Source organism: Eschrichtius robustus, chromosome 1 (assembly GCF_028021215.1).
Source record: "Eschrichtius robustus isolate mEscRob2 chromosome 1, mEscRob2.pri, whole genome shotgun sequence".
In the NCBI taxonomy this organism is placed as follows: Eukaryota; Metazoa; Chordata; class Mammalia; order Artiodactyla; family Eschrichtiidae; genus Eschrichtius; species Eschrichtius robustus.
This window is the reverse complement of record NC_090824.1, coordinates 74,764,446-74,791,438: the sequence shown is the minus strand read 5'-3', so window position 1 is coordinate 74,791,438 and position 26,993 is coordinate 74,764,446. Positions and strand designations below refer to the sequence as shown.

At 39.8% G+C, this 26,993-nt stretch overlaps 1 protein-coding gene and 1 long non-coding RNA gene across 2 annotated transcripts in view; one reads left to right on the top strand and one right to left on the bottom strand.

Moving 5' to 3' along the window:
* The window catches only part of LOC137767235 (uncharacterized), a 105,392-nt gene that overhangs the window by 52,526 nt on the left and 25,873 nt on the right, over positions 1–26,993 (bottom strand). The gene's annotated exons all lie outside the window — the stretch shown is intronic.
* Positions 835–1,805, top strand: LOC137764291 (olfactory receptor 6E1-like). The gene is given in 2 exon segments (XM_068543299.1): positions 835–1,381; positions 1,384–1,805. Coding segments are annotated over 2 exon segments (969 nt in total).

Sequence of the window (26,993 nt, the reverse complement as noted above, 5' to 3'; positions counted from 1 at the left end):
AAAAGGCTGATGATTCCAAGTTGAAAGAATGCCATGTGCTAAAACATAGGTGCATAAAATAGATAAAGAATTAAAAAAATCACAAAGGGTTTATTGTATCTTGAGCCCACGGGAGGATGTAATCAAAGGAGACCGTGGATATATCACATGAGGACGGATCATTAAGAATCTTAAATACCAAACTCCCACTAAGGAATTTTTATTTGTGCATACATTACTTGGATTTTTCTCTTTTTGATTGGTAAGATTGTGCTTTTCTCTCATAGATTTCCTCTTGCCTTTCTATTAATCCAAATACTAGTGAAAGGCATCAAATTTTCAGGTAATATTGAATTAGCAATAGAGTGTCTATGCATTCTCAATCAGTTTACCTGAGGATATGGATCTGTGTAGTGAATGGCTAAGTTAAGCAAAAAGGTTACCAGTCTCAAATACGAACTATTTATGGAGGAAGACCCATTATTAGAATAAAGATAAAAATGAAAGGTAGTGAAAGCAGGGTATAATGTTAGAGGCAAAGTAATTGTTGAGGAATCAGAAATAAAATTTTGGTTAACAAAAGTAAGCAAGAATAATTTTTGGTTTGGGGCCTTACTTAGGCCCCCCTGCAACACCACTCTCGCCTCTAACACACAGACATACCAGGGACCATACATGAGACAGATAGCCCCAAGGGAGCTCTGTAAAACAAAAATAAAGGAATCCTTCAACTCAAAATGCAACACTCACCACTTTTTCCTATCAATTCCAAACGTCCTCAGATTCCCCAGAACATCACGACTCCTGGTGCAGCACACCTCTGATGGGCCATCCCCCGCAGAGGTCAGAGGAGCCATGGGGAACCACACCACTGTCACCGAGTTTGTCCTGCTGGGGCTCTCAGGTGCCTGTGAGCTGCAGATGCTCATCTTCCTGGGGCTCCTCCTGACCTACCTCCTCACGCTACTGGGGAACCTCCTCGTGGTCCTCACCCTCATGGACAGGCGCCTCCACACCCCCGTGTACTACTTCCTCCTCAACTCTGCCATCCTGGAGATCTGGTTCACCTTGGTCATCTTCCCCAAGATGCTGTCCAACATCCTGACAAGATACAGGACCATCTCCCTGGCAGGTTGCTTTCTTCAGTTTTTCCTCTATTTCTTCCTGGGAACCACAGAATTCTACCTACTGGCAGTGATGTCCTTTGACAGGTATGTGGCCATATGTAAACCCTTGCGTTATGTCACCATCATGAGCAAAAGGGTCTGTGTCCAGCTAGTTCTTTGTTCATGGATGACAGGATTCCTTATCATCATCGTTCCAAGTTTCATTGTATTTCAGCAGCCATTCTGTGGCCCCAATATCACTAATCATTTCTTCTGTGACAACTTTCCACTCCTGGAACTTGTGCGGACACAAGTCTGATTGAGCTTCTGGGTTTTATTTTGGCCAACTTCAGCTTACTGGGCACTCTGTCTGTGAAGGCCACCTGCTATGGCCACATCCTCCATACCATCCTGCACAACCCCTCAGCCAAGGAGAGGCAGAAAGCCTTCTCAACCTGCTCCTCCCACATCACTGTTGTCTCTCTCTTCTATGGCAGCTGCATCTTCATGTATGTCCAGTCAGGCAAGGGTAGCCAGGGCGAGGACAGGAACAAGGTGGTGGCCTTGCTCAATACCATGGTGACTCCGATGCTCAACCTCTTCATCTACACCCTGAGGAACAAACAGGTGAAGCAGGTGTTTAGGGAGCAGGTGAACAAGCTCTTCTTACAAAGATGTACTGGACCTGAGAGGAGGGGAGGAAGTTACCTTCTTGCCTGAACCTCTGCAAATGCAGCTTCTGTCCTGATCTCCATGAACTATCCCCTCCTAGACAGTTTTCAGCATGTCCTCTAATCTACAGTGGTTTCTCACATGCATCATTATTGGCTCACGCAGTCTTCTCAGAGTACAGAAAGCTCAGCGTACCACAGCTACGTCTGGTATGTCTTAATGTTTCTGACCCTAGCCTATATCTGAGTTTCTTAATCTTGCCTCATTTTTAAGTTATAATTATAAACTTAGCATACCTTCTTCACTAGAATATTTCAAAATTGATAAAAAATATTCTCAATTAGAATATATTCATGATAGGCTTCAGAAATATTATATATACAGAAAAATTAATGAGGTAGAATTGCCAAGAAATGTTGAACAAAAAAAGGATCAGGTATTAAAACACTAGCTTAAGAACAAACAAATACAACAGTGGAATTGGATACTCTAGAAAGATAATGCAGAGTAGACATAAAGATCTAATAGATGATTAAGGTAGACTTTCTAATCAGTAAAGAAGGTCAAGTCAATAAATGATGCCAAGACTACTGGCTAACCACATTAGAAGACTTCCTTTAAAAAAGCTTGGGGTCTAGTACGTAGTTGGTTATTTGGGTGGGGGAAAGGTTAGAGCAGAATATCAATTTGAATGTGATACATGCCTTAAATATTTATTTGAAATTAAAACCTAGAAACACATATGTACTCACTAGTCTATAAATATCTTTTTCTTTGAGAATGAATACAATGACTGTTGTAGTCTTTCTTGTTTAAACCACATTCATAATATGAAATTTCAAGATTGGTTTCAGCAGCACAAAAATTGTAAAGATGCTTAAGAAACTATCTGTGAGCAGAATTCCAGAATTTTCGCTTTTTGTCTTTTTCCAGTCTTCACAGGTCTTGCCCACACCTCAGTCAACAATTTTTTTTTCAATAGTCAATTTTTTTTCAATAGATTCCAATATGGAATCTATTGAAAGGAACTGACTTCATTTTCATAGAACTAGCTTTGTTTTTATACTCGTATTTCATTGGCTTATCTTTATTTAGTTAAAATGTCATTACAGTAACAAGTCCAACTATTACATCAAGGTTTAGAAACAAACAACTGATTCTTGGTACAAGCCAACTGGTAGGAACAATAATATGCATGGGTACAACAGAAGCCTACTAGCTGCAAAGGTAGTAGCTGCAAGGCATGCTGTGGACATCAACGATTTTTAGAAGCAGTATAGCACAAAGACTGAGAACAGCTACTAGAAACCTAGGTTCAGATCTCAGCTACCTATTAGCCATTTGATCTTGAGTAAGCAATATTTCTTTGTATCTCAGATATACATGGAGATAATAATAGTTCTATTGCATAGAAACCTTATAAATATCAATGTATTAGTATGTTAGAATGCTTAGCACAGGGCTTGGTACAAAGTTAAGAACCATGTTAAGTGTCAGGTACTATGTTTTACTGAAGGAATAAGCTGAATAAATGAAGGTGAATGAAGAGATTACCTAGGACCGTGAAGAAAAAGTTGTTAGATCCTCACCTCATCTCTTAAACTGAAATAAATTCAGGATGAATTAAGTAGATAGATATAAACCATGAAAAAGAAAATTTAGGTAAAAATTATTTTATTAAAGACATGTAGGGAGCTTTTTTGATGGAAGAAATATAAAAATAAGTTTACAAATTTGGCTATGTAAAAGTTTTAGACTTCTTTATATTAGGAAAAAAACCATAAATGCTGTAATGGCCATATGTACTTTCTATGTGCCTGCATCCATTTCCCATTCTTAAAGTAGTAGGTCCTTGATCTTTCTCAGTAAGGCCCTTCCCCCTCTCAGTTCATGTAGCTGGGGTGGTGGTGACTTCATCCCTAACCAGTCAGAGCATGACCATGGTTACTGGCTCAGGAATGGCCATATCACTAAAATCAGGCCAGTGAAACCAAACAAGTCTCAATTCTGAGATACTTGTGGGAACTGGTGGAAGAGTCTCTCTGCTGGACTTGAGGTTGGGAGAAAGTAGGGGAAAAAGGAGAGAAGACACAAATTACCAATAAGGGGAATAAGAAAGTGGACACTACTATGAATTCTATAGGCATTAAAAAGTAATAATGGAACATTATGAACAACTTATGTTAATGTTTTTGACAACTTAGATGAAATGGATAAATTTCTTGAAAGACACAAGCTACCAAAGCTTACCCAAAATAAAATAGATAACTCTAGCAGTCCTATATCTTTTAAAGAAATTGCATTTGTAGTTAAAAACTTCCCCAAAAAGAAAAGTGCAGGCCCAGATGTCCTCATGGTTAACTCTACTAATTACTTTAAAAAGAGATAATACCAATGTTATAAAACTCTTTCAGAAAACAGACGAGGAAGAAACACTTCCCAAATTAACCTATGAAGCCAGCATTATCCTGACCAAAATCAGAAAAACATATTAATAAGAAAGAAGTTACAAATATCCCTCAGAACATAGATTTTAAAATTCTTAAAAAAACTTTAGCAAACTATTTCCAACAACATAGCAAAAAGGTAATACATCCTTGACCAAGTGGAGGTTATCCCACAATTACAAGATTGGTTCAACAACCAAAAGTCAATCATATGTAATTCACTACATTAACAGATAAAGGAGAAAAACCATATGATCATCTCAATAGATGCAGAAAAAGCATTTAACAAAAGTCAACCCCCATTCATGATTAAAAAAAGAAAACTGGATAGCAAACTAAGATAGAAGAGATATCTTAGCAAACTAAGATAGAAGAGAATTTCCTCTAGCTGATAAAGGATACTTATGAAAAACCTACAGTAAAGTACTAAATGGTGAAAGACTGAATACTTTCCCCTAAGATTAGGAACAAGAACTTTACAACTTCTACTCAACATTGTACTATAGGATCCCAGCCAATGCAATAGGTAAGAGGAAGAAATAGAAGGCATGCAGACTTATCATGAAAGGATGCTGAATTTTGTCAACTGCTTTTGCCTGCATCTATTGAGATGGTCATGTGATTTTTTAAAATATTTATTTATTTATTTGGCTGCGCTGGGTCTTAGTTGCGGCACGTGGGATCTTCATTGCAGTGTGCAGGATCTTCGTTGCGGCATGCAGGATCTTTAGTTGCGGCACGAGGGATCTAGTTCCCTGACCAGGGATCGAACCCCGGCCCCCTGCATTGGGAGCACAGAGTCTTAACTGTTGGACCACCAGGGAAGTCCCAATCACTTGATTTTTATCCTTCATTTTGTTAATGTGGTGTATCACATTTCTTGATTTGTGGATGTTGAACCATCTTGCATCCATGGAATAAATTCACTTGATCATGGTGTATGATCCTTTTAATGTACTGTTAAATGCAGTTTGCTAAACTTTTTTGAAGATTTTTGCATGTGTGTTCATCAGGGATATTAGGTATAACTTTTTTTCTTGTAGTGTCCTTGTCTGGCTTTGGTATCAGGGTCATACTAGCCTTACAAAATGAGTTTGGCAGTATTTTCCCCTCTTTACTTTTTTGCAAGAGTTTAAGAAGGACTGGTATTAATTCTTCTTTATGTTTGGTAGAATTTACCAGTGAAGCCATCTAGTCCTGGATTTTCTTTCTTTTTTCCTTTTTTTTCTGGGGGGGGGGGTTGATTACTGATTCAATCTCCTTACTAGTAATTGGTCTGTTCAGTTGATATAAAGGGAACCTACCTCTGCATAATAAGGGCCATATATGACAAGCCCACAGCTAACATTTTATTCAACGGTGAAAGCTTTTCCTCTAAGATTAGGAACAAGGCAAGGATACCCACTCTTTCCACTTTTATAGTACTCTTTCAACATAGTACTGAAAATCCTAGCCAGAGAAATTAGGCAAGAAAAAGAAATAAAAAGACTCCAAATTGCAAAGGAAGAAGTAAGGTTGTCTTTATTTGCTGATGACATATTATATATAGAAAACCCTAAAGACTCCTCTAAAAAACTGTTAGAACTAATAAACGAATTCAGTAAAGTTGCACAATGCAAAATCACCACACAAAAATAGGTTGCATTTCTATACACTAATAACAAACTATCAGAAAGAGAAATTGAGACAACAATCCTATTTACAATAGTATCAAAAATAATAAAACACTTAGGAATATATTTTACCAGGGAGCTAAAAGATCTGTACATTGACAACTATAAGACATTAATGAAAGAAATTGAAGGGGACACAAATACATGGAAGGATATCCTGTGTTCACGGATTAGAAGAATCAATATTGTTAAAATGTCCATACTACCCAAAGAAGTCTACAAATTTAATGCAATCCTTATCAAAACAATCCTAAAATTTGTATGGACCCACAAAAGACCCTGAATAGCCACAGCAATCTTGAGAAAGAACAACAAAGCTGGAGACATCACATTTCCTGATTTCAAACTATATTACAAAGCTATAGTAATCAAAACAATATGGTATTGGCATAAAAACTCAGTGTAACAGAACAGAGAGCCCAGAAATAAACTTATGCATATATGGTCAATTAATTTTTAACAAAGAAGCCAAGAATATACAACGGGTAAAGGATAGTGTTTTCAACAGGTGTTGAGAAAACTGGATATTCACATGCCAAAGACTGAAACTGGACCCCTATCTTATACTACTCACAAAAAATCAACTCAAAATGGATTGAACATAGACCTGAGTCCTTAAAACTCCTAGAAGAGAACATAAGGAGTAAGATCCTTGACACTGGTCTTGGCCATGATTTTTGGATATGACACCAAAAGCAAAGGCAACAAAAGCAAAATAAATAAGTGAGACTACTTCAAACTAAAAAGTGTCTGCATAGCAAATGAAACCATCAACAAAGTGAAAAGTCAACCTATGGAATGGGAGAAAGCATTTGCAAGCCATATATCTGATAAGGGGTTAATATCCAAAATATACAAAGAACACATAAACTCAATAGCAAAAAAAATAAACAACCCAAATTAAAAATGGGCAAAGAGCCCGAATAGACATTTTTCCAAAGAAGACATACAAATGGCCAACAGGCAAATGAAAAGGTGATTCACATCATTAAACCTCAGGGAAATGCAAATCAAAACCACAATGAGATATCACTTTACACCTGTTAAGATGCCTATTACTAAAAAGAAAAGAGATAACGAATGTGGACAAAGTTGTGGAGAAGAGAAAACCCTCATGCACTGTTGGTGGGAATGTAACTGGTACTATCACCATAGAAAACAGTATGGCGATTCCTTAAGAAATTAAAAATAGAAGTATCGTAAGATCCAGCAATCCCACTTCTGGATATACAACCAAAGGAAACAGAATCATTTTTTCGAAGAGTTATCTGTATTCCCATGTTCATTGCAGCATTACTCACAATAGCCAAGGTATGGAAATAACCTAAGAGTCCATTGACAGATAAATGAATAAAGAAAATGTGGTATATATAAATAATGGGATATCATTCATCCTGTAAAAAAAGAAGGAAATCCTGACATTTGTGACAGCATGGATGAACCTGGAGGGCATTATGCTAAGTAAAATAAGCCAGACAGAGAAAGACAAACACTGCACGATATCACTTATATGTGGAACAACAACAAAAAAAAGTTGAACTAATAGAAACAGATAGTAGAAAAGTGGTTGCCAGGGGCTGGGGTGGAGAAAATAGGGAGAGGTTGGTAAAAGGGTACAAACTTTCAATTATAAGATGAATAAGGTATGAGGATCTAATGTGTAATGTGGTGAGTATAGTTGATAATGCTGTACTGTATAATTGAAAGTTGCTAAGTGAGTAGAACTTAAATGTTCTCACCAAAATAAAAAGGTAATTACGTAAGGTGATGGATATGTTAATTAACTCTGGGGTTATCCTTTAACAATATATACATCTATCAAATCATCACATCATACACTTTAAATACCTTACAATTTTATTTGTCAATTGTACCTCAATAAAAAGAAAAAAAGGGCACACAGTTTGGGGGTGGGAGGAGGTAAAATTGTCTTTGTTTGCAAATGATATAATCATCTATGTAGAAAATCCTAAGGAATCTACCCAAAAATCTTCCCAGAATTAATGAATAAGTGTAGTAAGGTTGTAAAATACAAGATTCTTATAGAGAAACCTATACGCTAACCTATATGCTAGCAATAAACAATCAGAAATTGAATTTTTTAAAAAAACATTTACAACAACACCAAAAAATATGGAATACTTAGGGTTGAATTTAACAAAAGATTTTTAAGACTTGAATATGCAAGTCTGAAAACAATAAAACTGTACTGAGAAAAAATAAAGACTTTAATAATAAAAGGAGAAATATATTGATGAATTGCAAGTCATTATTATTATGATGTCACTTCTCATAAATTGCTGGTGAAATCATAAATTGGTACAATTTCATATTACCTAATGAAGTTGAAGATCTGCATAACCCACAACCTACTAAAACCACTAAATCTAGCATGTGCCCTGGAGAAACTCTTGCATGTGTGTCCAAGAGACATGTTCAAAAACATTCATAGCCACACTGCTAGAAACTGGGGGGAAGAAACTGAAAACAATCCAAATGTCTCTCCACAAAGTAATGGAAAAAGCAATGTTACATAGTGGAATACTATACGGCAGTGAAAATGAATGAATGATAACCACATACTTTAACATGGATGACTGTCGGAAACATAATATTGCAGTAACAAAAGAATATACACAATTTGATGCCATTTATAAATAAAGTTCAAAAATGTGCAAAAATAAAAATATATTGTTTAGGAACATATACACATATAGTAAAACTATAAAGGAAAGCTAGGGAAAGAAAAGCTCAAAAAATTCAGGACTGCAGTTAGTTCAAGTGGGGAAAGAAGATGGAGTTGGAGAGGGCACACACAGACCATCAACAATGTTGATGTCCTATTTCTTAAGCTGGGTGGTAGGTACATGTGTGTTCATTTTATGGTTGTCCTTTTATCTTACGTGTAGATTATAAATACACGTAAGTATTTATTTAATGTTTAATAAAAAAATTTAAAATAAAATACAATTAAAATCCCCATGAGAAGCACTTCGAGCCAAAATTAATAATGGCACACAACCTGCTGAGAATTACATATAATTCTGCCAAAAGCTGGCTGAGGACTTCACACTAAAGGATGTGAGGATGACAGATAAGAGGAAAATGCAGGTATTTCATTTTGAGTAATGTATAGTTTATTTGGCGAGGGTGGAGGGGCAATAGGCCTTTATAATAAGTAGAGAGATTATAATATTTAAAAAGCACTTAGCAAGCATCGTATCAGTTGAGCCTCAAACAGTTGTTTGAGATGCAGTACCTAATATTTTGATCTCCATTTTTCAACAGGGGAAGCTGAGAATCTCAGAGGTTAAGGGGACATGCCTAAGGTCACACCACTGCTGGTGAGAGGCAGGGTCAGAACGGGAATCCAGACCTTCCAGTTCCAGGCCGAGTGCACTTCCAGTGTACAGATCTGCTCACCTTGAGTACAGCGTGGAAGCATGTGGCAGGGAAAGAGCTGCCAGGGGGGATGTAGACTCAGAGAGGAAGAGAGGTGGGAAGACAGCTTTGGCCAACTTAACAGCTTTGCCTAGGACCAAGCCTGAATCAGGGGTCACATCACAGCAGGACAGAAATCTCCATTGGCTGTCTCAGTTCTCATCTCCAATCTTCTCATGCCCTCTCCACATTTCCATGCCTCTGCCAACTGGTTCCAGCATTCTCTGCCTCTGGGTTCCTCCCTACCTACCCCATTATGATGCTACCGACATCTTTCCTAAAAAGAGAATTTAGCCCTGTCCCAGCTTCTCCAGTCTTAAATTCCCACACGCTGCTCAACAAACAACATTCTTAGGATGTTGCCTTTTTATAGACCAATAGGGACTATAAATGGTAATGTTCCTTCCCATTTTATTATTACACCACGCTGCAGACTTCTGGTCTCAGTGCCCAACTTACTTCCTTTAGCACTCTCCCTTTATCTTTCTCCAACACTGCATTAGATACTTGAGAGTTACACTATTTTAGGAATCTCAGAATATTCACATTGCAGATGTAAAGGGTCTAAGGCCTTCTATAGTAGAAGGTAAATTACAGATATGTGGTGTAAGCTAGATATAGTATCTAGCTTTGTTCAGACCACAAAACAAACTATTCCAAATTCCCTTGCTGTGAAATAAACTCATTCATTCATTCATTCAGCCATCCAGCCAGCCATCTATCTATTTGTAGCCAATATATCAACTGCTCCACAAACCCATGGAGATATGTGGCTACATGTGGTCATATTTTTTTATTTTTTCAGTTAATTATGCAAATCCCCATTTTCTGTATTGACATCAATTCTAGTATCTGTTATTGGGCCTACCTGTTTCTCTCCTAAAGGGTCCCTGAAATCCAGTCCTTACACAGAAAGGGGGTATAGCAGACAGGCTGGTCTCACACAAGTGCGTGTGTGCACGCACACACGTATCCACTCAGCCTTTCACCATTTCAACACACACCAGTGACTTCCAACATCGCCTTTCAAAGAGATTGGAAGGCTTTCTCTGGCCACAGGAGCTGCTCTGCCATGCTCACAGAACCAGGAGAAGCCACTCACCTACTCTCCTTTAGAGAGGATGACTTCAGAAGGAGTCTTCTGAAAGGAACGCCCTTTAGTGAGTCCATGGTCATTTCCCTTTCTAAAGGAAACTCCCAATCTGATTCCAAGGTGCCCATTGGTCCCTTTGTGGGAGAAGACATGGCATAGAGGCTGCCTTCAGTGATTCACGGAGACTTTCAAGTTTATAGCACCTCTGTCACTTTTGAAAAGGAACATATACATTTAACCTCTATCATTTTTTTCTTGAAAACAAATCTTAGTATCAACTTCTTCTCTCCATCTCCACTGCTCCCACCTGGTTCAGGTCTCCAGCATCTGTCGTGGATGACTTGTGATGGTCTCCTCACCCACATCCCTGAGCCCTCTTTTGCCCACCTCCAGCCCATCCTCCCACAGCAGCCAGAGTGATCTTTATCAAACATAAATGGGGTCAGGTCACTTCCCTAAAACTCATTAGTAGCTTCCCTTTAATCTTCAAATAAAACTCAAATGCCTTACCTTAACCCCCAGTGTCCTTTGGTGATTTCAAGAGCATTTGATTTTCTAAGAGAGACCCAGTTGATTGCAAATTGCCTTGTCTGGCCCAGGTCTAGCTGTCCAGCAGCAGCTCCTGCCTTTGCCCTTCCTCCACCACCCTCCAAACACACTGACCTCCTTCTGGTACTGGGATATACCAGCTCTTCCCCAACATGGAGCCTTTGCCCTTGTTCTTTCCTCTGGAGAGTTGCTTTTCCCCCAGCCTTGACTGTGATGAGCTCAGTTCATTCACCAGGTGTCAGCATAAATGTCACTCCCCAGAGAAGTCTTCCCTGACCATTCTATTTGCATAGATCCTCTTGCCCTCAATTTTTCTACCTCAACACCTATTTGTTACACTGACACACTTCAAATTTAAAATGAATCCTTCCTAGAACACACCCTCTCACCATACGCAAAAATAAATTCAAAAGGACTTAAACATAAGACATGACACCATAAAACTCCTAGCAGAGATCATAGGCAGAACATCCTCTGACATAAATCATACCAATCTTTTCTTAGGTCAGTCTCCCAAGGCAATAGAAATAAAAACAAAAATGAACAAATGGGGCCTAATCAAACTTAAAAGCTTTTGCACAGCAAAGGAAACAATAAACAAAATGAAAAGACAACCTACAGAATGGGAGAAAATATTTGCAAACGATGTGACTGACAAGGGTTTAATTTCCAAAATATACAAACAGCTCATACAATTCAACAACAAAAAACCCAATCAAAAAATGGGCAAAGACCTAAACAGACATTTCTCCAAAGAAGACATACAGATGACCAATAGGCACATGAAAAGATCTTCAACATTGCTAATTATTAGAGAAATGCAAATCAAAACTACAACGAGGTACCACCTCACACCAGTCAGAAACTCTACAAATAACAAATGCTGGAAAGGGTGTAGAGAAAAGGGAACCCTCCTACACTGTTGGTGGGAATGTAAGTTGGTACAGCCACTGTGGAAAATAGTATGGAGTTTCCTCAGAAAAGTAAAAATAGAGTTACCATATAATCCAGCAATCCCACTCAAGACAAAACTCTAATTCAAAAAGATACATGCACCTTTATGTTCATAGCAGCACCGTTCACAACAGCCAGGACATAGAAACAACGTAAATGTCCACTGACAGATGAATGGATAAAGAAGATGTGGTACATATATACAATGGAATACTACTCAACCATAAAAAAGAATGAAATAATGCCATTTGCAGCAACATGGATGCAACTAGAGATCATCATACTAAGTGAAGTAACTCAGGAAGAGAAAGACAAATACCATATGATATCACCTACCTGTGAAATCTAAAATATGACAAAAACAACCTATCTATGAAACAGAAACAGAATCACGGACATAGAGAACAGACTGGTGGTTGTCAAGGGGAAAGGGGTTGGGGGAGGGATGGAGTGGGAGGTTGGGCTTAGCAGATGTAAGCTTTTATATATAGAATGGATACACAACAAGGTCCTACTGTATAACACAGAGAACTATATTCAATATCCTATGATAAACCATAATGGAAAAGAATATTTTTAAAAAGAATGTATATATATATGTGTATGTGTGTGTGTGTATGTGTGTGTGTGTGTGTGTGTGTGTGTGTGTATATATATATATATAACTGAATCACTTTGCTGTACAGCAGAAATTAATACATTGTAAATCAACTATCCTTCAATTTTAAAATATTGATCAAAAATAAATAAAATAAAGTAAAATGAAATGAATCCTTCCTTCCCCACTTCACTGTAAGCTTCTTGAAGACAAGGACTTGTTTTAGGTCTAACATATAGTTGGTACTCAGTAAATATTTAATGAATGGTGGAGAATCATGCTATACATATATCCATTCATTCAATTATTGTTATTTCATCATCCTCTTGCTGCCTACAGATAGCATAACAAGGCCCCCCTTCATCTGTATTTATCTGCCACTACCTACCTTGTCCCTTATGGTTCTCAAATCACATTACAAAGTTTTAACAATTGAGTGAAATCATTCTTCGCTTGTTCCCTGGAGAACAGAGTTGACTTAAAATTATACTTCAGCCTTAATCACCTGAACAACTTGGAGAGAAAAATCTCAAGTAAAGATCCTGCTAGCTCCTCAGTCTGGAAGGCTCTTTCCCTGCCAGAAGGCTGCTCCTTAGGAGGCTGAGGTAGGAGCCCAAGGAGTGCAGAGCGGCCCTCCTCCCTCCCTGTGCTGCTCACAATTGTCTGCCTTGGAGTAACCCTGGAGAGAGGGGGAAAGAGAGAATTAATTGGCCATGGAGAAGGCACACTAAGGTGCTAGTGCGGGTCCTCCTCCCGAACACAATCCTCAATCTTGACTCTGTGGATGACCTCCGGGTGAAACCTTCTCTTTGGGTGAAGAGTGCCTTCCTCCAGAGGCTGCATGGGATCCTCACTTCAAAATGCCCTGCCATCCTTAGAAATAGGCACTGTGCTCAGTGGTTTTACATGGGAACAAGACCATGCCTCTCAGTCAGTATTTGTCCCGCATTTTTCTTTTCTTTTTTTTTAAAATAAATAAATTTATTTATTTATTATTTATTATTTATTTATTTATTTATTTATTTATTTATTTATTTATTTATGGCTGCATTGGGTCTTCGTTGCTGTGCGCAGGCTTTCTCTAGTTGCGGCGAGCAGGGGTTATTCTCCGTTGTGGTGCGCGGGCTTATTGCGGTGGCTTCTCTTGTTGCGGAGCACGGGCTCTAGGCACATGGGCTTCAGTAGCTGTGGCTCGTGTCCCGCATTTTTCATGTAATCATTATGAAATATAATTCCCAACCTGTGGAGCTGAATACAATTCATAACCAAGATTATAAAATATTTTAAAAATATTTTCCAGTTGTCTGTTTATTCCTTCTAATCCTCCGTATCCTCTACTGTTTAGGTCATCTACCCCTTTGCTATCCAACTCACTGGAGGGAGAGGAAAGGAGTCAATGCTAGAGGAAGACATGAGGGTAGGTAGTTTCTAACTGAACTTCTGCAGACAGTAGAAACCAGCATTAAAATGGTGATGCTGTGAATGAGGTTACGGAGCATTTCCTACAACGGCCCCTTAATCAATCACTCAACAATTATTTATTGAGTACCTGCCATATGCCTAACATTCAATCACTTGTTGGTTCAACAGAATTTTATGCTGCCGGGATCTGTGTTAGGGGCTAAAATGCAAAAATGAGTAAGATGTGGTCTCTACTCTCTGATAGCTCACTTCTGCAAAAAAAGACAAGACCACCAACTCATACAACTGAAGAATAATCTGAGTTAAATTATGTGTACTAGAAATGAATGTTCATGGAGCTCGGTGGACTGAAATTGTAAAGATGCAAAAAACCCAAAAACCTTCTTAAAGGAGGAAGTGCCTGAAAAGAGCTTTGAAAGAGAAGTAAATAATAGATAAGCAAAAGAAAGGAGGGAAGTCACCCCAGGCTGTGGGAACAGCTTTGGCAAAAGTCAGAGGCTAAAGTAGGCTTGAGATGCTTTGGGAGCAGCGAGGAAATGGAAAGGACAAAGTAGGCTCTTCATTAGATCCACAAACCAGTTTAAACCTCTTTCCAAAGGAATGGTGAAATTTTGATAAGGTATTGTGTGTGGGTTATGAGTCTTTTAACTGTGGGCGGCTTATAATTAAACCATTGTCTCTAGTCATTGCTAGATAGCTACTGAGAAAAGCCAGTTACCCCATGCTAATGTATAACTTCTTTGTTTTATGCAAAATAGCCAGCTCTAGTCTAGAAAAGAGCTGAGTGCCTCTATTCAAGTGGAATAGAATGAAAATAAAAACCCAGGGCTTTCATGCTCACAGGGCCTTTCCTGGACACACGCAGTCAGAGCATCGTGTAATTTTCTCGCTTTCCCTTCTAAGAGGGTGGAAAAAGAAGCAAAAACGCTCTGCATCCCAGAAGGCCAAGAATAAGCCAGGGCCTGGCTGTCCCCATGCAAGCAGCCATGCAGGCAGGTGCAGCCACCAATCCCGAAGGCAAAGAACACAGGGGACAATGGAGAGATACACTGCCGAGGAGCTGAAGGAAAGGAAGCGCTTCCAAAAAGTCAAACTGAAGGGAAATGTGTTTGCTTATAAAATTAAAGTCCAGAGAGAACAGATAAAGAAAAACTGAAGAATGAGTAGGAGAAGCCCAGAAATGCATTTTGCTCTTTCTTTAATATCAAAGATAAAACTCCTTGACGCTAATAATTAGTTAGCTAGCCAAAGTTTTTAATTTTGGTCATCCTAATGAAGAGGGTGGAGAAAATTCAGAGGAGTGATGAATAACGGTCAGAGATAACGAGGATTGGGAGTGGATAGTCTTTATTTCTAAACAGGAGAGTCTCCTGATGGTGGAGTCTGTTGTGCTAAACACTGTAACTGAAACAGATTACAAAACCTTTTCTGAAGCTTTCACAGGAGACAGGATCCTCCCCAAAGGACATATTATGGCAGGAAAAGTAGAATATATGTATGTGAAGGATCCTTAAAGAGTCTGTGGATGACTGAAGCTTTTTTTTTTTTTGATTGATTTAATTTTATTTATTTTTGGCTGCATTGGGTCTTTGTTGCTGCACGCGGGCTCTTCTCTAGTTGCAGCGAGCCGGGGCTACTCTTTGCTGTGGTGCGCGGGCTTATTGCTGTGGCTTCTCTTGTTGCGGAGCACGGGTTCTAGGCACATGGGCTTCAGTAGTTGGGGCACATAAGCTCAGTAGTTGTGGCACACAGGCTCAGTAGTTGTGGCACACGGGCTTAGTTGCTCCACGGCATGTGGGATCTTCCCGGACCAGGGCTCAAACCTGTGTCTCCTACATTGGCAGGCGGATTCTTAATCACTGCACCACCAGGGAAGCCCTGGAGCTCTTACATTGCTAGTAGGAATGCAAAATGATACAACCACTTTGGAAAACAGTTTGACAGTCTCTTATAAAGATAAACATACACTTACCATACAATCCAGCAATCCCACTTTTAGATATTTACCCAAAGGAAATGAAAACGTATGTCTACTCAAAGACTTGTATGCAAATGTCCATAGCAACTTTATTCAAAATAGCCCCAAACTGGAAAAAACCCAAATGTCCATCAACTGGTGAACAGATAAATAAATCGATGGGATACCCATACCATGGAATGCTACTCAGCAGTAAAAAGGAACAACTAATGATACAGGCAGCAACATGGACTAATCTCAAAAGCATTTGCTAAGTGGAATAAGCCAGACACTAAAGGCTATATACTGCATGATTCTATTGGTGTGACAGTCTGGAAAAGGCAAAGGGGACAGAAATAGGATCAATGGTTAGCGGGGGCTGAGGATAGGGAAAGGGAACTGATTCCAAAGAGGAGGAAAAATTGGGGGGTTATGGAACTCTTCTATATCTTAATTGCGGTTGTAATAACACAACTATATACATCTGTTAAAATACATTAATCTGGGGCTTCCCTGGTGGCACAGTGGTTGAGAATCTGCCTGCTAATGCAGGGGACACGGGTTTGAGCCCTGGTCTGGGAAGATCCCACATGCTGTGGAGCAACTAGGCCCGTAAGCCACAACTACTGAGCCTGCGCGTCTGGAGCCTGTGCTCCACAACAAGAGAGGCCGCGACAGTGAGAGGCCCGCGCACCGCGATGAAGAGTGGCCCCCGCTTGCCACAACTAGAGAAAGCCCTCGCACAGAAACTAAGACCCAACACAGCCTAAAAATAATTAATTAATTAATTAATTTTTTAAAAAAACCATTAATCTGTATATTTTAAAGGAGTGAATTTCACTGTATCTAAACTATATCTCAGTATGAAATCTAATTTTCTTCTCATGGTTTCCTTTTCAACTCTGTTGTCTTCTTCACTTTGAATCTCTAAAGGGCCAAAGCTTCTAATTCCAGGCCCACCCCTCCCTGGAATGAGATTACAAGGATTCATAAGTGCTGAAGAGAACTTCTTGACAAGAAAAAGAAAGAGATGGCCTGCTATGGTCTGAACGTTTGTGCTCCCCCAAAATTCATATGTTGAAATCCTAAGCCCTAAAAGTGATGGTATTAGGAGGTGGGGCCTTTGGCAGGTAATTAAGTTGTGAGAGTGGAGCCATCATGAAGATAATTAGTGTTCATAGAAGAGATTCCCGGAGAGCTCCCAGCCCCTCCCACCACGTGACATACAGTGAGAATTCTGCGACCCGACCCATTACAGGGCCCTCCCACACCATGCTGGCACCCTGATCTCGCACTTCCAGCCTCCAGAACTGTGAGAAATAAATGTCAGTTGTTTATAAGCTACCCAGTCTGTGTTATTTTGTTATAGCACCCAGAATGGACTGAGACAGGGTCCCCCAGTCGTTTCCAGGAAATCATTGGTAAAATTTGTCCTGCACAAAGAAATGCCGCTGGCCAATCATAGAATATACAGAGGAACAGAGGACAGGATCAAAGACAAGGATGCTTTCTCTCCACGTCTAAATGGAACCAAGGGAGGGCTGTCAGCGTGGTTTAGACAGAGGATTCACAGAGTAGGCTGTGGCCAGCAAGTGAAGCCGAGGCGCCATCCTAGCCGTCCCAGCTGGGAGTGTTCCAGCCACTCTGGGACGCCCCAAAGTGTAGGCACAGGGATGGCTTCCCCCACTCCACCAAGGGTCACAAAAGCCAAACGGTGACCTCACAGGGCACCTGTGAGACACGGGCAGACGTCATTTCTGCTCATGGTGCCTGGACAGTTGGCTCCAGAGCTCCTGCTGCAGATGATGCCAGGCTCCCAGCCAAGGATGGGCCGATGAGGTCTCTGGTGCAGTCTAGCCATAGGGTCCTGAATCATGGAACTCACCAAGTACTGTCTTCGATGGGCTTGTCTGAGGATGTCCAGGATAGGAAAATTACTATCAAACACCAGGATCAGGCCCCAAGTATCTGGGCCTGACTCATGCCAATCCTGGGAGCAAGGTAGTGATGGGAAATGGAGTTCTACCCTGTTCTACTCTGCCAGGACAGAACAAACATTTCAGGTGTTTGTTGAAGGGACTTCTGATACAAAGAAAAAAAGAGAATGAATTCAAATTTCACACAAAATGGTTTGAAAATTCATATCCTACTACCCAAGTAGAGTCTCCTGTATACTCTGCCCCCCACACCCAACGCAAATACACACACACACCATCTCTCCAAAACGTTTTCACTTACACTCATCTACATTCATCTTCAATAGTAAGAGCAGGGCTTCCCTGGTGGCGCAGTGGTTAAGAATCCGCCTGCCAATGCAGGGGACACGGGTTCGAGCACTGGTCCGGGAAGATCCCACATGCCGCGGAGCAACTAAGCCCATGCGCCACAACTACTGAGCCTGTGCTCTAGAGCCCGTGAGCCACAACTACTGAGCCCACGTGCCACAACTACTGAAGCTCGCGCACCTAGAGCCTGTGCTCTGCAACAAGAGAAGCCACTGCAATGAGAAGCTCGCGCACCGCAATAAAGAGTAGCCCCCGCTCACCACAACTAGAGAAAGCCCGCGTGCAGCGACAAAGACCCAATGCAGCCAAAAATAAATAAAATAAAATAAATAAATTTATTTTAAAATAGTAAGAGCAAACAAATAATGCTTGCTATTTGCCAGGTATTCCTCTAAACATCTTACTAAATTAACAGCATTGAAGGTATAGTATTATCCCCATTTTACAGGTAGGAAACTGAGGCTCAGGAAGACTTAACGTGTCTAAAGTTACCTAGTTGGTAAGCGACAAAGTGAAGTTTAAATCCAGTCTGTGTGGCACCGAAGACCAGTTTCTGCCACATTTGCCGACACGTCTATTGCCAGGCTCCTCACAAGTCTGTGCCCACAACCAGCACATACCCAGCTTTCCCCTAGAGCAGACTCAGGTGCATGGAGGGAATTGTTTGCCAAGTGCAGCCGCATCCCTTCTAGAAGAGAAGATGCCAGGAGTCAGGCTGGGAGGAGATTAGAGCTCATTCAGCCCACTGGTTTTGAAATTTTTGTGTTTTTTTTCCATGAAATGTGATGAACATTTCAATTCTTTCCCCAGAAAAATGCTTTACACGTTCACAGACCCCCTGAATCTTGTCCACGAACTCCAAATTAAAGGCCCTGATATATTCAAATCCCTTCATTGTACAGTACCTGATTTGATAGTAAACATTCAATACACTATTACGGTTGTAGTTGTTCAAGGTGGAAAAAAAAGAAAGAGAAAATCCTGAGACTTAAAAAAAGGTGAAATGGTGGACCCAAAGGCCACACAGACAGTGAGTGACTGAGTTGGAAACAAACCCAAGACTTTCAGGCCAGTGCTCTCTCTACCCCACCACCTTGAAACAAGGCCTTTTGGAGTTTTCTTTCAGCCTTTTTAGATTTTTACCTTCATCCCATAAAGACCCAAGAAGTGCCAGCCAGTCATATGGACAGATGTGAAACAAGAGGACAGTCAGGGAGTTGAGAATCTCCCATGTTCCACCTCTCTCCAGGCCCTTCCTTTTCCTCAACTGTCCATGTCACCCCATTACCTTCTCACCCACACACCCACTTACATCCACCAGAAATACCTACGAACACAAAAGGAAGGTGGCTGCTAGCAAAGAGATCCAGATGACACCAATTGCAAGACAGCGGCCTCGCTAAGCCCACATCAGGATGTACCATGATTCTCTTACATGTACACAGAGTCAAACAAGCCATTCTCTTCTCTCCCTGCCTTTAAAGCAATTGTCATAGGGAAGTATTAGGGTGGGGAACAGTGAAGGGATCCTTTCTTTGAGACTTCCAAGAAATATAACACACCCTCTTCCAGTGTCTCACTTGCAAAATGTACTTCCTGCTGTCAACTGAACACTCCAGGCTCACTGAGAGTCCCTTTCCTCTGGTTCAAGCTCAGGCCATCAAATCTTCAAAGATCAGAGCTCCTCCTAGCCCATTCTCCTGTCTAATTAATTCAATACCTAGTATCCTGCATTCCTAAGTCCTTTCATCTAATTCTTTGGTCATTTTTATGACCTGTCTACAGACTATTTTAAATGTCTTATTTTACTTATTATAGCATTAAACTGAACCCAATGCATGAAGAAGGCTCTAACGAAAGATGACTAAACAGAATTACTCTTTAATTCCTATTTAAACTCCTACTACTCCTAGTTAACGCCTACTATGACTAGTAGTCATATTCAATTAATGGTATCCACCATCATGTTGGAGTTTTTAACAACATAATATAGGTCATCTATTTTACTTGAGAGGAAATATGGCCCTTAAGTGACAGTGCATCCCTGGGGGAGGAGTAACTGAGAGTACATGGGATTGAAGAGTTGGCCTGGATATATTCAGGCTCCACCATCTATTCTATACCATAGAGAGCCTCCTTCAGCCTCAACTCTTGCTTTTAAAAATGAGAATAATGTTTATTTCAACATCTAAAAATGGCAAAATAAAATTAAAATACCCTATGTTGTAGAAGATTCAGAGAAAAGATGCTCTCCAAAAGCAAGTGTGATTCTCGGGAGCAAGATCTGGGAATGTGGGGGAAACGCATTGGAATGTGCAGACCTACTGATCCAGTTATTCCACTTGTGGACAAAGAATGTCACCTGCCATATCCCTAAACAAAGGATGTTACTGCCATCAAACCATCAGCCACTGCTGCAGCCCCCAGTGGTGTACCCTGAGGGGAACTCAGAAAGGAGAAAAACAGGATACTGGCCCTAGATATTCAACACTTAAGATGCATATCAAATGAATGATTTCAATGAGCCCAGAGTCTTGCATCTTCCCGTAGAGAGAAAAGCGCTAAATTCATTAACTTGATATATCTGGTTTTCTTTAATTAATAGTAATCTTTCGATGTTCCAACTACCTGTTTTTTTGTTGTGAAAACTACTATATATCCTGGCTTCTCCCTCATCTCTCCAGAACAGTCCCTCAGAGGTATCTGAGGGGCTGTCTCCCAAGCTTAAGTCCTCAGTAAGTCCACCAAATTAAACATAATTCTCAACTTTTAGGTTGTGCATTTTTTTTCAGCCGACAGTTTTGGCAACCAAAGAAAGGACCCAGGGGAGACTTCTTTCCTTCACCTGAACTCTACAAGAACTGGAGCCTTGGTACCAGAGGAGGCCTCTTGTGCCCATCCACCTTCTCAGAGAGTCGAGATGAATTTGGGTGAGTCTCTTCTGGTTCTCAGATCTCCAAATTATTGGCTTATGATCCTGAGTTTTGGCAGTGTGTAACAGGTACCTGGCTCCCCAGTTGAAAGATACTGGGGAAACCCGGTTGAAAGACACTGGGAGTTGTTCAGTTGAGACAGTGAACAATCTGGACTGGGTGATTAGGTGAGAGGCTGGACTAACATTTTTGCCTCCAACTAACACTCAGCCAGGTTTATGTTCGTACAAAACTTACACTTACGGGCTTCCCTGGTGGCACAGTGGTTAAGAATCCACCTGCCAATGCAGAGGACACGGGCTCAAGCCCTGGTCTGGGAAGATCCCACGTGACGTGGAGCAACTAAGCCTGTGTGCCACAACTACTGAGCCTGTGCTCTAGAGCCCGCGAGCCACAACTACTGAGCCTGTGTGCCACAACTACTGAAGCCCTCGCGCCTAGAGCCTGCTCCGCAACGAGAAGCCACCGCAACGAGAAGCCCGCGCACTGCAACGAACAGTAGCCCCCACTCACCGCAAATGGAGAAAGCCTGTGCGCAGCAACGAAGACACAACGCAGCCAAAAATAAATAAATAAATAAAATAAATTTTTTAAAAAAACTTACACTTACAAGTACTTAATTGGGAATAAAAGGAAGTCTTGCCCTAAAAATGGTCAATATGGGTCTCTTTTATTGCATACACAGTTAAGTTACAGAAAACAGGCCATAAAACATCTTTTCAGAATTCTGACCTTATAGAAACACAAGCCTTTCTAGGTGGATCTTGCATTTCTCTCCTGTGAGATGTAAATATTCCAACTGATCTTCTTTAGGCATTGTGTGTGTGTGTGTGTGTTGTGTTTTGAGAACTTAGTCTCTGCCATCCAGAAGATACACATATTTTGTACATTTGTCAGCCAGTTGAATAGACTGGGATTCTGAGCAGTCTTTTTTCTGACTGTGTCAACTCTCAGGGGCTTTTTGACATCCTAACCTTCATTGCATCAGCTATACACTGAAGGCCTTTACATTCTTAGGCTATTTGGGGGAATAAACTTTCTGGATCTTGTATAGGTGGCATTCTTCATACTCTCTTGTGGGGACACCTCTTGTGTCTTATTGGTTTGAGTCACTATTAAGATATATCTCATCAATGGCCAGATGATGGATCCTTTAAATTGGAGAAACTTCTAAATTGGTAAATTTTTAAAGCGCTCTCCTTATAAACAGCTGTTTTATTGGTACGTATGAAAAAAACAGATTAGATGGTGGAAAATATATATACATACATAAAATAGTTAACCTAAGAACTATCTTAATTTAAAAAAATGGTTTGAGAATCTTTATTTGTGGTCTCTGCTTCCCCTCAATAAGTCTTATAGATGCTAATAAAAAACATTAGAATAATTAATATTAATTAGCTTGATTAACAGGGAAGCAAGAAAAAACTGAAGAAAAGTCTAAAGGCTTCTTCCCAACAAGGTGGAAATTTTAAGGGGACTCATCCTAAAAGGATAAAAATCTTTCAATGATTATTAAGAAATGGGATAAATAAAACAGATGTTAATAGGATTAAAAACAAAAAAGTTTTGATACAACGCTACCTAAGGTTGAATGGGTCAAAGGGACCCCTTATTGGTCCCTAACTGTGTGGTCAGTCCACTCAACATGGCTGTCCTCTTGCTCTTTGTACAGCCCCTGATCAACCAGTCTCTGCTTCACCTGCACCCTACTCATGTGAACATGCTTACCCCCTGTCCTTTAGACCAGAAAGTCTCCACCTGCTAGTTTATTAAAGGGAAACATCTGCCCTTGTGAGGGTCGTTGACCTGAGGGGCTGTGAGGGGCATGCCCCAGCTGCTGGTTGCCCTGGTAACTGATGAGCCAACCCAACGTCAATTCCCCCTATAAATGGTAGCCTCCTTCTCCCCTCAGTAGCAGAGACTGCTGCTGTGTCCTGCCTGCCCTCTGCCACACACAGCGGGATGTCACTCCAGGACCTTGTTTCAGGTATGTAAGATCCCCTGTCTATTAAACCACTGATGTCTCTGTCGCTGTCTTGGGGCTGTTTCTTCGGTCTCGAGGCTGGGCAACTACAAGGCTTGCAGGCCCACGGAGTGCAGCCCAACACCAACTTTAAAGGGCCCCAAACAAGTCTGCTCTATTTACCCCAGTTTAAAATATACATATTTAAAAGGATGGAAGAAAGTTGCAGTGAGATACCTGGTCAACAATTTCTTGAGCCAACTAATCAAGTGAAAAAAATTAAGAAAAGGGACTGAGACCCTTGGCTCAGCATCTCACTGGGGACCCCAGAGACTTTTATACAAAAAAAGATAAAATGGTTGGGATAAAAAGGAATGTTTCTGAACTCCTTGTAAGACCAAGGCTTGTTGATGGGATCTTAATGGAAATTAAGGTTAAAAGTATAAAAGTTGATAGAATTAAGGTAAAAGTTTATCAAAATTGGTATATTTAAATGGGCTTTGTGTAAGATGGTTTCATTTCTTTTGCCTAAGTATATTGTGGGATAGACATTATGTCTCACTGGAGAATGCTTCCCCTGCCTGGTATTATAAGACACGGCATATGAATCTGCCACTAAGGAAATATTAAATATACTAAAGGAAACCAATAGGGTTACCTGGGCCTGCACAATATAAAGTAAAAACTGGGAGCAATATTCAGGGGCAAATTTAAAAAAATAATAGAGATTTTGCTCTGGATTTAACCTGTGCCTCAGAAAGAGGACTTTTGTTAAATGCCTTATGCAAGTTTTTGAAGCCATGATAAATTAAACCCTAAAATTCTAGAATATAGAACTCTTGAATTTCAGTTTGGTTGGAAATCTCACTGATATAAAAAAGCAAATAAAAGAAAATATGGTTTGGCAAATCAATCTTTTAATATCATGTAGGCAACAAACCAGTTCTTTGGAGATTTAAAAGCAACGGTCTTTGTCTTGAAAATCTCTACAAATCAGAAATGTAAATATAGCCCACAGTGACCTGAGCCTAATTAGCTCAATCAGGTAAAACCAGAAACCAAGGTTAAAAAAAAGAGAGAAAGGCCTTTTTAAACTGCTAGAAAGGCTCCCTCACCCAGAAGGCTCCCTCACCCAAAACCTAATTCATAGCCTCCTTAAGGGTTTATCAAGGAAAAATACAAATTTTAAGTCTTTCCCACAAATAGTAAATCCTTAGTCATCTGAGCAAATAAATTTAACTTCTTCCAACTGTTATTTATAAGCTAGTAAGTTTATATTGTAATACCTGATTCATAACTAAGTTTTTTAAGTGAAACTATGAGATCTCTAGTTTTGTCTATTTAAATGTCTGTGTACACATCATACATATGAGATGTCACTACCTCTGGATATACTCTCAAAATTAAATTTATAAAAGACCTCTATGTAGTTGACTTAAAAGTAAGGGCTTACAAACTAAATATTTCTAAATATAAAGGAAACTGGCCAGAATGAATTTCAGGTTCACGTGATCTAGGAAATATGCAATATTAAATTAATATCTATTAATATTAATAGCTTTTTAAGCTTGCTGACTTAATCAATATAGACATGTCTTTTATTGTACCAAGGTTTACTGAAGGTCAGTAAGTTCATATTATTTGTGTTGCAGAGTTTGTCAGCAAAAAAAAAAAAAAAATTAACTTGGTATGGTGATACTTTATAAGTTTAAAGTTACCCGAGATAAGAATTTTCAGGTGAACTCTTAGGAATAATTGTTTTGGGTACGTCTGTCTAAAATAGTTTCTCCAGATTTTTGGTAATTTGAGCTTTGCTAAATTAAGTTAAATGATGGGAATTCATAGAATATCCAGGTCATTTCAAATAATATAAAATACTGGAATATTAATTGCTAAACAAGTCTAAATTTGCCTACTTTTGTCTCCTTACAAGAGGGAAGCTAAAGGTGTTTCGGTTTATTAGATGCACATCTTGTACCACATTGAAGAAAGAAATTATTCTCTGAGAACATGGATGTTTCTCGTGGTTATGTAATATTCCAAACAGAAAATGCTGATGGGGGCGTCCCTGGTGGCGCAGTGGCTAAGAATCCACCTGCCAATGCAGGGGACGCGGCTTCGAGCCCTGGTCCAGGAAGATCCCACATGCTGCGGAGCAACTAAGCCCGTGCACCACAACTACTAAGCCTGCGCTCTAGAGCCCGCGAGCCACAACTACTGAGCCCGCGTGCCACAACTACTGAAGCCCACGCACCTAGAGCCTGTGCTCTGCAACAAGAGAAGCCACCGCAATGAGAAGCCCGTGCACCACAATGAAGAGTAGCCCCCGCTCACCGCAACTAGAGAAAGCCCGCAAGCAGCAACAAAGACCAAATGTAGCCAAAAATAAATAAATAAATAAATAAATAATTTTTTTTAAATGCTGGTATGACAAACAATTCACAATTACTTGTTCCTTGTCAGTTTTCACTGGAGATTAAAGTTTTTAAGGGTTAAATTTGTAATATGTAATTAAAGCTAATAAAAAATATTAAGGGAAACATTTCAGTATGCAAGGAGAATGTGGCTTTCAGCACAAGAAGGTATGAGGAATGGAAGTACATTGTGTTAAGGGGAAACAGTGATTTTTGTCCTACAACTGGTTGTTTCTGGATGGAAAAAGGAACTAATATAGATACAGAAAGTTGTGGAAGGTTTGTAGAAAGGGAGCCCTGAAAAAGGAGTTTTATGCATGGTCAGGCTGGGATCAGATTAAACTTAATTAGGCAAATGGCTTTTGTTATTAAAAGTAGGCTGGTGCAGGACTGGATTTTGTTCTTCTCTCTGTTAAGAGAACAAAGTTTTCTTAGAATACTGCTTTTGATAACAGATTGTGTGAGCTTCTTTGCCTTCAAGTGATCTGCATCTGCTTTTTGAAATCTTTTGTCACTTTGGTTAAGTGAATAAGTATTATTTTGTAACCAAGCAGGACCCTATGGGGCCTTCCCAGGACAGACCTCCCTCCCCATATCCTCTGCCTGCCTCCTCTTTGTAGAAAAGCTGGGTCTCCCAGGCCTCCCCTGAGTCACAAAAGCCTAGTTCAAGAATTAATCATTGAAATAAGTCAGACAGAGAAAGACAAATACTGTATAATATCACTTACATGTGGAAACTAAAAAATACAACAAACTAGTGAATATAACAAAGAAGCTAACTCACAAATAATAGAGAACAAACTAGTGGTTACCAGTGCAGAGAGGGAAAGGAGGAGGGGCAATAAAGGAGTAGGGGATTAAGGGGTACAAACTATTAGGTATAAAATAAGCTACAGGGATGTATTGATACAACACAGGGAATATAGCCAATATTTTATAACTATAAATGGAGTATAACCTTTAAAAAATTGTAACTCACTGTATTGTACACCTGTAATTTATATAATATTGTACATCAACTATACTTCAATTAAAAAAGCAAACAATACAATTTTTTAAATGTTAAAAAAAAAGAATTAATAATTGCAAGGATGTGAACATGCAGTGACAAAAATAGCAGTTGGGCTAGGAAAACTGTTTTACAGATGCTAAAACCCCACCAAATGTAAGAAGTTAACTACTTGATGACCATGAGCATGTCCAGACCTACTGGAGCCTGAGAATTGATAATGTCAATCCCTGTGACACTGCCCTGTTAACCTCACCATCAACCAATCAGAATTGTGCATGAGCTGATCACACACCCTCCTATTCCCCTCCCACACCTTGTCTTTAAAAATGCTTCCCCAATAGAAGAGAACATAGGCAAAATATTCTCTGACATAAATCATAGCAAAGCATTCTTAAGTCAGTCTCCTAAGGCAAAAGAAATAAAAGCAAAAGTAAACAAATGGGACCTAATTAAACTTACTAGCTTTTGCACAGCAAAGGAAACTGTAAACAA